The sequence below is a fragment of the Anolis sagrei genome, chromosome 1 (assembly GCF_037176765.1).
Source record: "Anolis sagrei isolate rAnoSag1 chromosome 1, rAnoSag1.mat, whole genome shotgun sequence".
NCBI classification, from domain to species: domain Eukaryota; kingdom Metazoa; phylum Chordata; class Lepidosauria; order Squamata; family Dactyloidae; genus Anolis; species Anolis sagrei.
In genome coordinates this window covers 294,795,682-294,813,045 of record NC_090021.1, presented here as the reverse complement: position 1 = coordinate 294,813,045, position 17,364 = coordinate 294,795,682, and the positions used below count along the sequence as shown (strand labels likewise).

Below are 17,364 nucleotides of genomic sequence, written 5' to 3'. Positions count from 1 at the left end.
TATCCCGCCCTTCTCACCCCGAAGGATTAGGACTTGAGGCCTAATGAGATATTCTTCATTTTGTTATTTTGTTTCTGGCTCAAAATGGTTAGTAAAACTTGATATGTCATTAAACTGTTTGTAACTTTTGTGTAACCATAACAAAACATTATGCTTTGAAATTGGGTCTATCATTTTGAAACACCCAGTACTTCCTCTAAATTGCTGGAAGTGTGGCTATGATTACATCTCCATCCCTTGGCAACTCTTCAGCTATGTGGCTGTCCCTAGGCATGTTCCAAAGGCCCTTGCACAGCTAGGGAAGAAGGAGCAGCCTTATAATTTTCCTCCAAAGCTATACCAAACTGAACCATGGTGTAGCTTCACAGCTGAACAATGGCTGGGGAATGGTGCACAACTGGACAAAAGATCTGTGATGACAGCACAAATACCCAAAGGGAGATTTGTGCTCTGCTAGTATGTGTTGGATCTTGGCCACTGCTTTTTTCAAGATGTGTGAAGATGAGGGAATTCACATGTAGCACGAGAAATCTATTCCTGCCTTGAAGGCTGAGATGACACCATTGCACTCCCAAATCATTATACCACCCTTCCAAAATTATTATGTTACGGTTCATCATATGTAATTAGGATACCGCAAAGCCACTGACCAAAACAGCTAATTTGATCAACGTCAGAAGTCATATGTTATCACCAAGCTTGAAAGGATTGGATATTTGCTGCCAAATATAATTTCCCTATGCATGAGTTCATGGACACCCAAAATACTTTAACAATCTATCCAGAGCAGTCATTAGTAAACAATGCAAGAACAATAATTAAAAATAAAAACAATTGTGAGTTATCAATATTGTGATTTACCAGTATTAAAAACACACATTTCTGTTTTATTGACTTTTAGCTAATGTGGATTTTACCATTACTGCTAATTCAATCATAAGGAGATATTTTAAATAGTCGGAGTCTTTTGAAATTAAATCTTGACATAAGATGAGGATAAGTCTGATCACATAAATACATTTCTTTTTTTTAAAGCTCTTTTACCAACATATAAATATTTATGGAAATGCCCCACACACTGCATATAATTATTCCACAAAGAGCTAACAGGGATTTTACCGTTTGGGTTGATTGTATGGGTAAGGTCCACGGTTGGGGATAACATGTGGCTCAACAGTCAACACTCTGGGACCTTCTGCCGTTTCTTCATCAATCTCTTTGCGTTTCTTTCCCGCATCACATCCGACTGGAAATGTTATTCTATTGGATAAAATTATTCTTCAGTCTGAAATATTCCTTAAGTAAGACTGTTTTTGCAACAAACAATTTTTCCAGACACTGTGTGGCTTTCTGTACCCTCAAACCTCATGACCTTTATAGCAAAATGGAGACGACACTATGATAAAGGGAAGATGTGATCTGAGATGACACACACCATGAGGACAGAATACGGTTTCTTTATTTTAAAGGGTTAGTACTAGCCATTGGAATCAGGAGGCAGTTCTATATACAGGGAGCTGTTGCTGGAGATATAAGCTGTGAAAGACATTAAGAGAACAATAAAACTTCCCAGAACAGAGAGAATATAGGAACGGAATACTAATAGGTCACACAATCCAAATCTTAAAATGTAATTAAGGGAATGGATGTTATCTGGCATTCTTATAGTAATGAGAGGAGCACTGGAAGAACTATCCAGTTCATGAGTCATGTTCTGTTGCCTGGAATAATATGACACAGAAGCCATTCCCAGAAACTCCTCTGGAATAGATGTTGCAAAGTTTTAATAATGGCAACTTGCATTCAGGAGTCCCATCCACCAAAAGAAGGTGGTACATATTAAATTAGCAGTGTGAAAGATCACTTTTGAGAGTGATATAGTGCCGTCTTTCCAAAGCAATGTACACATTACAGGGACATAACCTGGCAAGGATCCAGCAACATGTTTCTTTGAGTGAAAATAGAAGGGGATGATTCCTCAATCCCTTGTGCCCCTAATAACCTGCTCTTAGAGGGAAATCTTGTGGAGCCAGTTTTCGGCACTGAGAAAGGCTCTAGTAATGGGGGAAAGATCGAATGCTATTGAATACATATTACTGGATTAAGCCTCCTGTCACATGTATTCTAGCATCAATTAGTTTGTTTGCTCTAAAATAGACATCCTCATGCGAAGAAGAATGAGAATCAGAAGAGAGGAACCCTGATAATCAGTAGATAACACACATATAGATTATCAAATGCAATCATACTTCTGGAAATGTTCTTTCTGATTTTCATAACTCATCAACACACTCCCCTAGCTGAGAAGATTTAATATATAACAATCTATTGATAAGCTCCGTACTTCAGTTTGCACTTCAGTTCCGTGACTGTTACACTGACAAAAAATAGGGAATTATATAATGAAATGAAGATTAGCAGTCAAAGGGATCTAAGATCACCTGAATGGAGGGACTTGAAGGGCAGGGTCTTCAACTGTTACTTTAATGCTGTATCCAGGAAAGCTGGCTCTTAAGTGATCGATGGACAGGAAAGTATCATTAAAATCTAGGGAGGCAATCTGATTTGGCATTTTTGAATAATGAGCGCTACTTGGGTCTCCATAGCCAAGGATAATGTCATGTAACCAATCAGGAACCACGCAGTCAGTATTCATCAAATGCCTAATCGTTTCCAGAACAGCCTGTAATGACATAAAATGTAAGTAAGTGACTGGTTTGTCACCCAGCATGAAACACAGTTAACGTCATGGACTATTCAGGCATTCCTGAATGTTTCAAAGGAAAGAAGATCGTTTCTACTGACAGGTTTTTATTTTGGAAGAATTGAATCAGTTGCTATATTTCTGCTGACATCAGCCCAACAAAGCACTTGTTCAGCAAAATCAGCAGTATTTATACAGCTTCTAACTACAGAACTAGCCCATAAGTGACAGTAGTTTCAGTTCAGTTCACAAAAAATGATTATGCTGCTTTTTATATCATCTGTTGAAAAACACATGCCAGAAAAATAATTTTGCTGTACATATATATCAGCGAATATGCTATTTGTAGGCAACACTGCAGGGTGAATATTCGCAATAAAAAGTCTCGCATTTTCCTCATTGTATCATCATCTGTTGTCTACATTTTTGTTCTTCTAGCCATTTCTGGCCAGAGAACAATATGGCAGGAACTTAAGTTTGCCCTTTTCAGGATTGCTTACAGAGTAGCTCAAGATCTTTTCAATGTCTTATCGAATTAAACAACAGTTTATTGTTGTAAGAGCACTGTGAGCCATGGGCTCTTCCTCTGCTCCACTTCCCTCAACTTCTTTGCAAGCACCATAAGGAAATCAGGCTTTCTATTGTTGACTAGCTTTTGTTCTGTTCAAAATATGATAAACTATGATTAGACTTAATTCTAATTTAAGGAAACCTAAAATCTTTAGATTACAGGATGATTTGTGTCAAGAAATCATTGTTTAAGGGATGCCAAAATGGTCTAATGAGAAGTGAAAACTTCCCATTTTATTGCAGTTGCTCCAAATAAGGATAGAGAAAGCCCCTTATTTTATTGCAGAGTTGGAAAAACTATGGCTTTCATAGTCGTTCAGTCGCATGGCAAGTAGGCATGCTTGCTAGGGAAGTCTGGGACCCCTTTTCCCCATGAGTACTTTCACAGGAATGAATTTCTATTCCTAGGGGTAGACCTCTCACTTCCTGTTCTCTCACCTCACTTCTTAAGTATGAGTCATTTGGAAGTTGGAAGCTTGTAATTCGAGGACTGCCTGTAAAACTTATGTAGGATGTTTGCAAAATATAGCTAATGCTTTGGGGAAGAGATCTGCAGGACCGTAGTAGTGAAAATGTGCTGGTGTAATTCTATCCATCTTTGCCAGAAAACAGTATCCATCAGAGACATGGATAAACAGAGCTAGCCATGTTGGTGATACAGCAACAAATCATAACATCCAAAATCAGCAATAGCTTTATCCATCTAATAAAATGTATAACATTGTCGAAGGCTTTCATGGCTGGAATCACTCAGTTCTTGTGGGTTTTTTCGGGCTATATGGCCATGTTCTAGAGGCATTTCTCCTGACGTTTCGCCTGCATCTATGGCAAGCATCCTCAGACCTCACCTCTGAGGATGCTTGCCATAGATGCAGGCGAAACGTCAGGAGAAATGCCTCTAGAACATGGCCATATAGCCCGAAAAAACCCACAAGAACAAAATGTATGACATTCATAATGCAATTTTTTAAAAACTGCATTGGCTTCTTTATCAGGCAAAGGTGTTAAAATCATACAGAAGGGAGAAAATGATGATGTTAAGAGTCATAGGTCTACATTTTGTCAATATAATGCTTGTTATTGTTAGTTGAGGTCATGTAGAGCAGTGATTCTCAAACTGGGGCCATCACTCCCCTCCCCCACCAAAATTCAAATGTTTATTTGTAAATATATGATTTTCTCCTGTGGCCCCCTTGGAGTAAGGTCGGAAGGGGGCCATGGTCAGAAAAGGTTTGAGAAACATGGGTTGAGAGCATAGCTTCCAAACTGTGTGTGTGGCATGTTAGTGTGTCAGTTGCAATGTATACTGTGAACATAACAAGAAATAACAAATCTTGGAAATGTAAATTATTATCTTATAAATCATATATACATACAACCAGTTCCTGAGTTACAAACATCTGACTTACAAATGACTGATAATAAAGAGCGAGGGTGACACAACAGAAGTCTAAGAAATGTGCCTCTAGTAAAAGAAATTTACTCCTGAAAGAAGTATCATGGAGAAAAGCTGTCTCTACTGGAACTTTATCATCAATCCTTGTTTCCACAACAAGCCCTATTTTTTCAAAATACAATTATCACCGGCACAAAAAATGAGGGGAAATCTTTTGAACAGAGGCACAGACAGCAAAACAAACACCACAGGAGTGTTAACCTTCTACTATGCTATCCAAAGAGTGTGTGTGTGTGTGGTGTGTATGTGTGCATGTGGCTGGAGCTACACTTAAAACAAATTGTTCTGACTTACAAACAAATTTAATTTAAGAACAAAATCTACAGAACCTATCTTGTTCGTAAATTGCGGACTGCCTATATATATTTTAAAATAAGAATGAAACATTTTTATGAGATAAAAGTTGTTTCCCCATATGATTTGTTATTACAGTTTATGTATGTGCTCGTATCTCTTATAAGGTGTTGGTTTACCCTCTTTCTCTTCACCTGAGGAAAAAGCACATGATGCTTCAATAAAATTCTCATATTCTATTTTGTGACTTTTTTTGGTTGCTGTTGTTTTGCTTTGTTTTACAAGCAGAGATACTGCAGGAAAGCCACATTAAACAGAATCCATAAAACTTCCTGTGTACGATTTTGAAGAATTTGCATTCTGTTCTAAAAGGGTAATTTGATCCATTTAAAAACGGTATGCAAATTTGATTTTAGTTTGTTTTCTTTTAGAGTGGTCTGCTATCCTGAATCAGTGAAAATATCTGCTTGGTATGCCAGCATGTTCACGACATTGCATGAGATTTGCATAACAAGTGATCTCAGCAGTTGATAGAAAGGAAAAGATGCAATGGTAAATTTGTAGCGGAGGGTTTTTTTTTTTTAGAAGGCCTGTAAAAAATGGCAACATTCTGCTTTTCAAAAATGTATTATTCAACAGATGACTAGTATAAATGGAAGCAAGCTCCAAAATACTAATGTGGAGGCTACAAGCAATAAAAGGCAAGAGGGCTGACCTACCAAAAAGAAGTGCCGACTGTCATATTTAGCCATCGCTTTATGTTTGTGCTCCTACAGCTGTCATGTTTGTTTAAGTCTGGAGTCTACATAGGATTTTCACATCTTTCTCCCTACAGGCTCAGAAGGAAACCAAGCTGTCTGCTATCTGCTTGACACATTACCAACATTTGTCATTAGTGAGAATGACTTACCTTCTTTTCTACTAAGCAAACAAGGAGGCACAGAGCAGCTAGGGATAACTTATCCTCCAGGATATAAGAATCCTGAAAAGGAGGCTGGACCTTATCAATTGGCTTAATGTTTAACATGAGAAAAATGTGAAATTTAAGAGACACTGCCAAATCATCTCTGTATTATCTAGTTGTCTAGTGAGCTTTGCTTGCAAATAACCTTTTAAAACTTCGAAGGCCAAACTTTAGCTTTCAGAGAACATTGGGCAACATTTGAATCATTCAGTGGAGCTTAAAATTTTTTCAGTGGGAAAGAATTGACTACAACACTAGTAAAACATGCAGATGTTCTGGTTGCATATACTTAATTTAACCATTATTATTATTATTATTATTATTATTATTATTATTATCATTATTATTATCTTTATGTGTGTATGTGTTTATATACATACATTAACAGCTTACAGCAGTGGTTCCCAACCCGGGGTCCCCAGATGTTTTTGGCCTTCAACTCCCAGAAATCCTAATAGCTGGTAAACTGGCTGGGATTTCTGGGAGTTGTAGGCCAAAAACATCTGGGGATCCCAGGTTGAGAACCACTGGCTTACAGTGTAAACAGAACACAAAACAATGAACATTTTACAAACGAGTAACCCTACAAGTATCATTTTCTTTGCCATAAATTTAAGAGTCAACCAGTAAAAAGTCATATCCTTGACCAACAAGGTTGTATTGGTTTCCCTTATCACTCTCTAAAATATATTTGATGAAATCTGATCAATATGCATCACATTCCGATCTTTTTCTTATCAGAACCATTATTATTATCTTATTTATTATAAGATACAATTATTTTGCCTACATTCCTAGTTCTGATGCAATGGCTAGGCTGCTATGCTAATATGCCCTGTTGCTGTGAATTCTGTCAATACTTGAAGATTTCTAACATACATTATTCTGCCATTAAATACTAAATAGATTTATATTTATAACTACAAAATTACATATCTCCCATGAACAACATCAAAGATTTCACAATTAATCAATCCAAAGAAGTACTGTTTACTGTCATTTTTGTACAGGGCAATATGCACATCAAATTCCCTCCACAATTTTCTGATTGGACAAACATTACTAATAAATACTTGCAAAAGGAGCAGACAGTATTTTAACTTACTTTGAAGTTGTTTTCTTTTGGCTTTCTTCTCATTATTATATTAAATGTTTCATACACATCTTCTACTGAATTTTGGATGGTATTGGTCATGTCCTGTTGATACTGGTTAGGATCCAAAAACACTCTAAATGTTCTCGAGTCACCTTTAAGCCTTGGTTTAGGTTCTGGTCCTGCTCACATTGAAAGCAAAGTTTTTCAAACAAAGAAAATGATTTGTACAAAATCACAAATGAAAAACCAGTTCAAGGTACGACCCTTTCTCTACAATTAATTTATTTATTTTCTGTTCTATTGTATTTGATGGACACTTGGCTGTTTCACTAATCTAAAAATCAAGAAAGTAACTGCATGCAAAACTTATGTTGATGAGATCATATAAAAAGTTATTAAAATATACTGAACTGTCTGATGATTAAAACTGCTTGCTTAAAGAAGGCTTGCAGAAGTGACAGCTGTTCTTGTTTTGTGCATTTTGTAAATAATCCAGGACCTAAGAAACTTTATGATCACAAAAACAGATGGCAGTTCATGATGCCTGTAAGTCATTTGCTTCTTGCTCTGGACTTAGTAACTCTGCCCCTTCATGTTGCCAGAAACCTAGAAGAGCAGTATTTTCTCAGTATTTCTAGTATCAGATATTGGAGGCCTAAAGGCTACCTGCCCAGACATCACTCTCACAGGTGTCCTAGCTGTTCAAAACAATGTAGATAGGTGTGCCAAGCAATCAAAGTTTTGTTTTGTCAATTCTGCAACAAGCTACTCACAGTTTGCTGGGGCAAATATGATATGCCCTTCTGGGCTTTTCCACAATCATAACAATAAAGAGCAACACTCAAAGAACAAGGTAATTCCAGACAAGAATCAATCAGGGGCAGCTAACATCTCCCAACAAAGGATTTCCCCAGGCAGCAACCACCCAGACTTTGAAACTGCAAGGCCATTGAATGCTAATCAAGGTGGCCAATTGCAACATTCAGACAAGACAAGGGTTCTTTCTCCCACGCTGGAAAAGAATTCTTTCTCCCACCCTGGACATTCCACAGATATATAAATCTCACTTGCCTAGTTTCTAACAGACCTCACAACCTCTGAGGATGCCTGCCATAGATGTGGGTGAAACGTCAGGAGAGAACATGGCCATACAGCCCAGAAAACTCATCGCAACCCATCATAACAATGCAACAGGAATGGGACCATTTGTGACAAGTTATATAATGGTTGTTCAATACAGATTGCATATTTGTATTTCAATTGTAAATGTGAGTATTAACATACCCTCTTCAATGACACGTCCTTTGTCATCCAGCATGCCTTGGATTTCACATCCTCTAACATATATAAGGCCAGTCTGCTCAACAAATGGTTGCCTTCTATCAATTTTTGTGCCATAGGGCTGCGTGGGTCGGACAGTAATTAAAAAACAAACATCATGTTTACGGAGCCCTAAACAGAGTGAAAAAATACTACAATTTATTTGACTCATTTGCTGCTATATACAGTTTTACAGAATATTGCTTCAATGGACAAATAACTTCAGTCAGTGCTAGAAAGTTAGATCGTACAGGAATAGATTTATATAGTTTATTTTGATCATCAAGTGGCATTTATTTATTTATACAAATGAACAGTCCACTTCCCAAAGTGATCTTAGCTAAGAATGCAAAAGAACTTATAAATTTTGGCTAGTTTTGGTAGTCATCTTGTGACTTCCAGTTCTTCTTAATCTTCTTGTTTGGTCTGTGTTTTGACACAGAATGAGTCAGATGGCATTAGCCTCTTATTAGGTCCAGGAAATGCTGATTTTCAGTATAAGGTGGGAAGTCGAACTCTATCCTTAAGCAACAGGCCGAGAGGCTCAGCCACTGTGCCAGGCTGGAACATGCTCAGAAATAGCATGTTGCCAATTCACGTGCCTCCAAGCTTTGCCTGATGTGAGCCACCAAAGAACCAATGGAAAGAAATGACCAGCTTGTAACCCTGCACTGAACTGGGAGGCACACAAGGGCAGCAAAAATCTATTTGAAGCTCCTGAGGTGAACTCAGCAGGAGACAAGAGGATAAGCTGAGCTGTTTTCTAAAACTATGATGGGAAGTGGGCAAAAGTAGCAAAAAATATTCTTGCCAGTTCTTATGCTTCCAAAGCTAATGAAAGGTCCTGGAATTCCCTCCAGGTAAAGAAAGACTGGATGTCATCAGAAGAAGCCAAGATTTCTTATTGCTTGCGAGCATGTTTAAATATTTGAAATAATGTCATAAGGAAGACATGTTTTCTTCTGTGCTGGAGACTAGGACTCAGAGAAATTGGTTAAAATCACAGTAACATTAGTAAGAACTTCCTGACCATAGATGCTGTTCAACAGTGGAACTCTCTGCCTTGGAGTGTGGTGGAAGCTCCTACCTTAGAGGATGTTAAACAAAGACTTGGATGGTCATTTGTTGGTGGTACTTTTATTGTGCTTTTCCTACAAGGCAGAGGGTTGACTAGATGGTCCATGAGGTCTCTTCCAACTCTATTATTCTATAATTCCTCTAAAATGCAAAACCAACATCTCTTTTTGGTCCCTTGCACACTAACCCTCAATTTCTCCCTTCATACAGGACTGAGAGGTGAAGGATTTGCCCCCTGTCTTGAAATGTGAATGACTGTTCCTCTCAAGGGAGCTTGAAACGTAGGACCTGCTTGCTAAACACGAACACAAATATCTAAAAATCTCATTTAAATACACAGCAGAGGTATACTATGTCTCCTGGTATAAGGGGGAGCAGAAACATGTTGATTTTTATATCTACCAAATCAGATATGCCCCACATATGTTGGATTCATTATTTATTTTATATATCTCTGTGTTATTGCTTATCAGTTTCCAATCATTATTTGTCCCATATTTGCTCAATTCCATTGTCAACAAATTTATTAAGAGAGGAAACTCTTGGTGGCTATTTAAAACAGTGTTTCTTGAACCTTTTCCACATGTGACCCCTTTCCATCTGAGAAACTTTTAAGTGACTTCGGGTATATAAGTATATAAAATAAGTATACAAATCAAGCTTTTACTACTAAAAAGGCAGGCTGGTTTTCCTTTTTGTGGAGTACAACTGAAGCATTTTCTGCTGTAAACACTGCACACTGGTGCTAACAAATTTGTGTAAATGTGTGGTGTTCAGAAATCTTTCACTGTCACCAAATTTTTCTTCACCTCCGTATTGGGCTAAGGGGACCTTATTAGGAATGGGACCCACAGTTTAAGAAGCAGTGATCTAAGGCAGAGAAAGATATAGTTGTATCAGTGACAGACTGGGGAGGGGGACACACTGGTGAGAAGCTTTTGTGAATCAGGGTGTCTGATCAACTCTCTAGGAAACCATAGAAGTTTTTACACTTTGGAAGGAAAACATTTATTTTATTCCCAAATGCCACAATACATTCTATGGGTTTCCCTGGGCCATTTTAGACCACGAAGAAATATTTTTTTATAACAGGAAGTGAACCAGAAGAAACTGCCAGTTCACTTCCTGTTTTTTAAAAAGTCTGTAAAATTGCAAAGTTGGACATCATACTCACTAGAGGATTGGCAGGACATGGGGAATGGGGGTAGTTTATTTTTATTTTTCCCATTTAAAAAATTCCAGGGGGTGGATGGGTTGGGGTATCCAAAATAACCCTGGTGGTGCATGTGGCCTGCAGGACACACTTTGCCCGCTGCTGATCTCGATTACCAACGGCCTATGACATTTTGTTGATTACAAAGATCTTTTAACTGATTTGCGGGCATTAGTCTTCTAACTTGTATGAATGCTTTCTATTTGCATGTCTTAGCTTTTTTTATTTGACTATTTTATAGTTCAGTTTTTAAAATCTATTACGAGTTAGTTCTTAAAAAAGTGTTTCTAATCAGGTGACTTGAACTCTTTTTGAGTACAAATATTGTGTGTATGTGTGTGTGTCAGGAGTTACTTGAGAAACTGCAAGTTGCTTCTGGTGTGAGAGAACTGGCTGTCTGTAAGGATTTCCCGGATGTTTTTTGATGTTTTGCCATCCTGTGGGAGGTTTCTCTCATGTCCCCACATGGGAAACTAGAGCTGACAGATGGGAGTTCACTGCTCCCCGGATTTGAACTGTCAGCCTTTCAGTCAGCAATTTAGCCAGCACAAGGGTTTAACCTATTGTGTCACTGGGGCTCCAGTAAAAATGGTAGAAACAATATACAGATATGAAGTGTGCATATTTTACATAGCAAACACCATTGCTCTCAAATGTAATTTAATAATTTATGTTGTGCTGTTCTTTAAACATTTTTGTCACTATATTGATTTATTTTTGTTGCATTCAGTTGTGCAATACTATCTTTGGAACTATTTTTTGACAATTTTATAAAAATGCCTAAGAAGAGCAAATCACCCTTCACCCCAAAGCATCACCTACTGTAGCTATAACATTACTGCAACCTACATACCTTCCCATTCATCTTTGATGTTGTCTCTAACATTCAAGTTGATTGTCACATCTGCACGAACTCTCATGGGCCAGTTTTCTCCTATGTTGGGTTTTGCGACCTCTATGACTGTGAAAGAAACAATTGGCTGTGCCATTCGAGCCCATCCTCCAAAGATAACACCTCCATATTCAGATTGCCTGAAAAGAATAGTAGGAATGAGACCCTAACTTTTGCATTTGATGACTTTGAGGAGGTAGAAGTGAACCTCCCTAAAATATGTTAATGGATTAGTTGGAAATAGAGCTGGCTCTCTGTATAAACAAGTTCTTCGTTCACAGATTCAACAATCTAGTTTGATTTTTTTTCATTCTAAAAAGCACATCTTGATTTTTCATTTTATGCAAAGGACACAATCTCACTATGCCACAGTATATAAACATGATTTTAGAATACAAGGATTTTGGTATCCATGGGTGGGCGGTCGTGGAACCAAACTGCAGTGGATACTGAGAGCTCACTGTATGTGCAGACTTAGAAGGGATCATGTGCCACCAATCCAACCTGCTGTCAAATAGTGGGAGAAAAGAAACAAAGCTCACAGTGAAAAAATAAGCTCCCCTTTTGCTATTTCTCTTGGCAATTTGGCCACAGGGAAATTTCTTACGTAGCAGCAATTAAGCTTGCCAAGCCCTGTTCAAGATTGAAAATCATGATAGAGGTAATTTTATTCCACATAAAGCCTTTCAATTGTGGGTCATTTCTGATGTTCCAGGAAGTATTTGGAGTGACAGAAGGTATAGTAGACAAACAGCTAACTAGAGAAAAACCTATGCAAGGAAAAGTCTTTCCTGAGGCAACAACATCAAAGTAACTCGGCATTAATTACCATGGTTTCATCCTACTGACACTATCCTCAATGTCCTGCCTGATCTCATAGGTAGATTCCAAACGAAAGAGGTTGAAATTCCGCAGGAGATAGTCATGGAGAGTTAGAAACTGTAAATTCAATTTTGGGAGGGCAAGACAACCTAGAAATAAGAAAATGGAGGTAGAATATATTATTTTAGGAACTGTATTTTTGGCTGACACAAAGCAGATTTCGCATACATTCACAGGTTCATGGTCCCTAAAGCTCCTTTAGTTGTCTAATTTGGACATCTGTTTACTCTGATTTTAGTATAGAACAGTGGTTCTCAACCTTTTTTTGATCAGGGACCTCTTGACCAGGGATCACTCTCCATCCAACATTACTACCAAAAGGGTTACGAATCAACTTTTGGTCAACTTTAGATTCAGTTTGGTTTTCTGCGGTGCGGATTCAAAAAATAGCATTGGATAGACTACATCAGCTCTAATTTATGATACAGTTTCTGATAGGCCATCCAGTAGCCACCATCTGTTTGCCCACAGAAAACCATATTTAATAATCTGGAGCTGATGTGGTCTATTCAATGCAATTTTCTGAATCAGCACCCCAAATAACCCCAGGAACAGACACCAAGGTGCCCTCTGCTTCTAAGCGCCACATGGAAAGACTCCACTCAGGGGGGAGGGAGGAGGAGAAGCAGCAATCAGGAGGCTTGTTCTCATGCCTTTTGTGGCTACTCAGCCTCTCCCCTCCCAACATCCCCTTTGCTTCAGGAATATAAGAGAGTTTCATGAGACCAGTTGCTCTCGTTGCAACAATGTAGTAACGGTGAGGGAGAGAACAATATTTTACTTCTTGGGGACTACTGGTGGCTCATGTAACACAGGTTGGGAACCACTGGTATAGAACAACTCCTACCAAGAAATAAATATTATAAACCAGGTAAAATATATTTTGTTTCCAGAAATACAAAACCTAACCTTTTCAAAAACAGGGCTAAAAAAAAAGGGATAGTTAACAAAGATGAGAATATAATTCCTGATTAGCAGTCTATTCAATCACCCTAAAGAATTTCCTTCTTTCTGAGAGTAAACGGAACTAAATATCTTGCAACAAATATACCTTCTCCAGAATAATATTCAGTCGGGACAATATTTTCATCCCAAATAATCTTCTCAGTGGGATACAAAGGCATCTGATTGAGTTGCTGGATTTGAGAAATGCGACGTTCATGCCGGGATACCTAAAAAACAAAATTTATAATATGTCTTAAAGGAAATGCATATTAAAATATAACAAAAATACAGAAAACACTTATTTTTGATAACTGCCACAGAAGACAAATTGGAAGCTACTACATGAGCTTGGTCAAGCCACAGTTTCTTAGTCTCAAAGGAAGGCAATGGTAAATCTCCTCTTAACAAATCTTGTCAAGAAAATCCTATTAACATTGCCATAAATCAGAACTGATTTGAAAGCATAAACTATTATCAACAACAAAAGTCTAAACTCTCAAAATTGTTTATTTTGCCTTTATGCTGGACAAAAAATGACAGCCAAAACTTGGAAATACCTTAGAGAACCTTGAAGATAAATCTATCTGTATGTGTCCACTATGCATACAACCAGATGTTTCATAAGATGTAATGCTACCAAATCACATTTTTACTAACCATGTGAGAGACTTGGTAAACCCAGATTTTGGACATTGACTTACTGCTGTCAATCACCTAAGTGCAGCCACAAACAATCAATTATATATATTCCAATATGCTCATAATATACAACAGTTACAGTTAGCTTGGAAGAGTTACCTTTTTACACGACAATTCTCAGAAGCACTCAACCAGTATAGCCAGTGTCCATACTGGGTGGGGTATTCCTGGAGTTATAGACCAAAAGTAGTATTTGCAAGTTCTTCTAGTTTAGGACAGTCACAAAATTAAGATAATAAGTAAAGCCCTACTGGATCAAACTTAACTAGTTCATCATCTTGTTTTCAAAGGTAGTCAGGAAGTTGCATGTGAGAAGGGTCCACAAGCAGGACACAAGCGGCAATAGCTGCTACAGCTTCCATATATTATTTTGTGGCACACTGTCACCAAAAATATTTGTTTCATATAGTAGACAACAGTAATTGCTCATCTATGCATTTGTTTGTTCCTATGTAAAGCTATCAATCATCCTCTCATACATATTGTATGTGAATGTATGCACTGTGTGCAAACATGCATGTGCATTATTAGCATTAATATTCAATGAGTTTTGACATTCACCATTGGATGGTTGTTTTAATACACTTTAGGACATTCATTTTAATTTACAACACAATATTCTCAGAAGCGTTATACAAATACTGAATCACCCATTAGGCTTGACTCTTTGTTATGAGTCAGCCTGTATTTTTTTTTTCAAAATCTCTTTCTCTCTTTTTAATTTTTTTATCCACTGAAGTTACTTGAAAGACTACACAGCCAGGAATATGTTCCTCAATGAATGTGGCATGCATCCAGTGACACGTTAGCAACATTAGAAATTCTGCTGCTGTCAATCTGCCGGGTGACATTGTCACACAACAATTAGCACTGGTCTCTGTGGTCAAATTTGATATTTGACCACAGCATAAAGGCAAGTTGCCTATACCGGTTTGGATGCTCTTAACAGTCTCGCTATAACAGCAGAAAACTAGATGCCCATAGGAAGATCACAAGCAGAACATGAGGACAAAACTAATTTCCTACTTGTCTCCTGCAGTAACTGATATACAGAGACATATTGCCTCTGACCCTAGAGATAGCAAACATCTATCATGACTAGAAGTCGCTGACAACCTGTAGACAGGTTCTTTGGCAGCTGTTATAGTGTGGCATGCTGCCTCTAACCCAAGAGGTAGCAATAGCTGTCAACAACCTGACTTCTATGTGTTTTTTGTCAGATTTCATTCTAAAGAAATCAAATTTGACAGAGGGTACCATATCCTGCTTTATATACAATTATGCACAATTGAAGGATTTCCTTTCATTAATCTCAAATCTCTCACCGCTGAACTTTGATTATCTTTCAGAGACCACAACCTGGAGAAGCTAATAGACAATGGCCAGAACAGTAGTTGACCCTTCATATCCATGGATTCTGCACCCACAGATTCAACCACCCACTGCTTCAAAATAGTTTTTAAAATCCAAAAAGCAAAATTGATTTTGCCATGTTACAGAAAGGACATTTTATTTGGCTTTGTCTATAGAAGGACGTGGGCATCAATGGAATTGTGTATCCATGAAGAGTCTCCAGCAGATACCAAGGAGATACTGCTTTGTGTGAGACAATATTTATAGAATTAAAGAAAACTGCTCTTAGGCACATTGGTGCATTAAGTAAAGTCAACTGAGTCACTGTGATGCTTTTCCAAGGAAATGTTAGTATGATTGATATTACAGATTATGTAAGATCATAAGATGTTTAAGAAGCCAGTGCAGTCTAGTACAGTGCCAATAGTGGTCCACAGACCAATGTCAGTCTGTGAGCCATCAAAAACCAGTCTGTAACAGGTTATTGCAAAACTATATAAATTCAATCACAAGACGGCACATATATAGTACCAGTCCATGATGCATTGGGACAAAAAAGTGCTAGATAGCAAGAGAAACACTGATCAAGTTTTTTTTTGAACAATAGCTGCTTTGAGTCTCCTTGTGGAGAGAAAAAGCGGGGAGTAAATAACAATAATAATCATCATCATAATAATCATCATCAAGCTTTAAGTTCCCACTGAACTATGAAATTTACTAGTTAACTTTCAACCAATCATTCTTTTTCAGCATCATCTACCTGACAGGGTTGATGTGGGACTAAAATGGGGGAGGAGAAGATGCATGCAGTCTTACTCAATCTCAATGGAAGAACATTGAGATATTAATATAACTTTTTCTTTAAAAATGAAGGTGCTTAGTTAAGTTACATTTAAAAACTAGATTATACTTTTACTGAAAACTATTCTTAACCAAGATTGGATGAGAACAGGGTGCATAATATGTGTCTTTCTGTTGGACTGCAACTCCAAGCAATCCTATCCAGGAGCAGATTAGAGGAGCAGTTCAGAAACACTTGGAAGTCACCATATATTCCATTCCTGAACCAAATAGAAGAATGTGTAAAATTACTTTAGAAATTTGTATTGTGAGCCATAGTCTAATACGTGACATATTGCAAATATAAATCTCCCATGTTAAAAGGAATAAAAATTAGAAGCTAGTACCTAGGGATGTTAAATCCCTCCTTTTGAAAGTTTGTGCTTAACACGAATATTTCATTGGATTATCTCATTTAAATAAATGCAAACACACACAGAAAGAAAAGATTAAATATGCAACAAAATTAAACATTAATTCTAATAACATAACAATGCTGACATGCAACTTTATGGCTTTTGCACATTTGGAATCTAATTTGATTTGTTAGGATTTCTTTTAATTCTATCTTCCAATTATATAGAATGGATTTTCAAGTCCCTAGTAAATGGCATTGAGACAGTGATGCCAAAAGAGGAATCACACCAGGGTTTACCAGGCCTCTGGTTCAGCTCACAACCTCTTCCCTACATTCTTCTACAGGCCTTGAGCTACATTTTGGGCAAATACGGTGCTGTAGTTGAAGGAAAATCTGCCCCTGAGGTTCCATAATATGAAGCCATAATTCAACAGCAAATATTATTGTGAGTGGAGGGGGGGGGGGGGGGAGAGAACTTCCAGAACTTGTCGACCCCAGAAATAAAGAAATAGACCACACTTACCAGTAGTTCAAGCAGAAACTCTTGTTCATAATTTGTATCTTCCCCTTCAGGTAGGGCTAGCAATAAGCAGAGATATGATGCCACCTGGTGGAGTGTATTTGGACTAAAAAAAAACATAAGGGTTAGGGAGTCATATAGCTCTTGCGACAAAGAAAAAGAGCTCGTTGTTTTCAAATTG

General features: G+C 37.7%; 1 protein-coding gene across 2 annotated transcripts in view; it reads right to left on the bottom strand.

The window, feature by feature from the left end:
• AQR (aquarius intron-binding spliceosomal factor) overlaps positions 1-17,364 on the bottom strand; it is a 62,104-nt gene that overhangs the window by 25,878 nt on the left and 18,862 nt on the right. For both annotated transcript variants that reach the window (XM_060759851.2, XM_060759858.2), the window contains exons 14-21: positions 17,187-17,289; positions 13,520-13,640; positions 12,416-12,557; positions 11,548-11,726; positions 8,369-8,536; positions 7,094-7,263; positions 2,442-2,683; positions 1,120-1,260 (exon numbers count right to left, since the gene is read on the bottom strand). In XM_060759851.2, the coding sequence (XP_060615834.2) occupies positions 1,120-1,260; positions 2,442-2,683; positions 7,094-7,263; positions 8,369-8,536; positions 11,548-11,726; positions 12,416-12,557; positions 13,520-13,640; positions 17,187-17,289 (1,266 nt within the window). The remainder of the gene's footprint in view (positions 1-1,119; positions 1,261-2,441; positions 2,684-7,093; positions 7,264-8,368; positions 8,537-11,547; positions 11,727-12,415; positions 12,558-13,519; positions 13,641-17,186; positions 17,290-17,364) is intronic.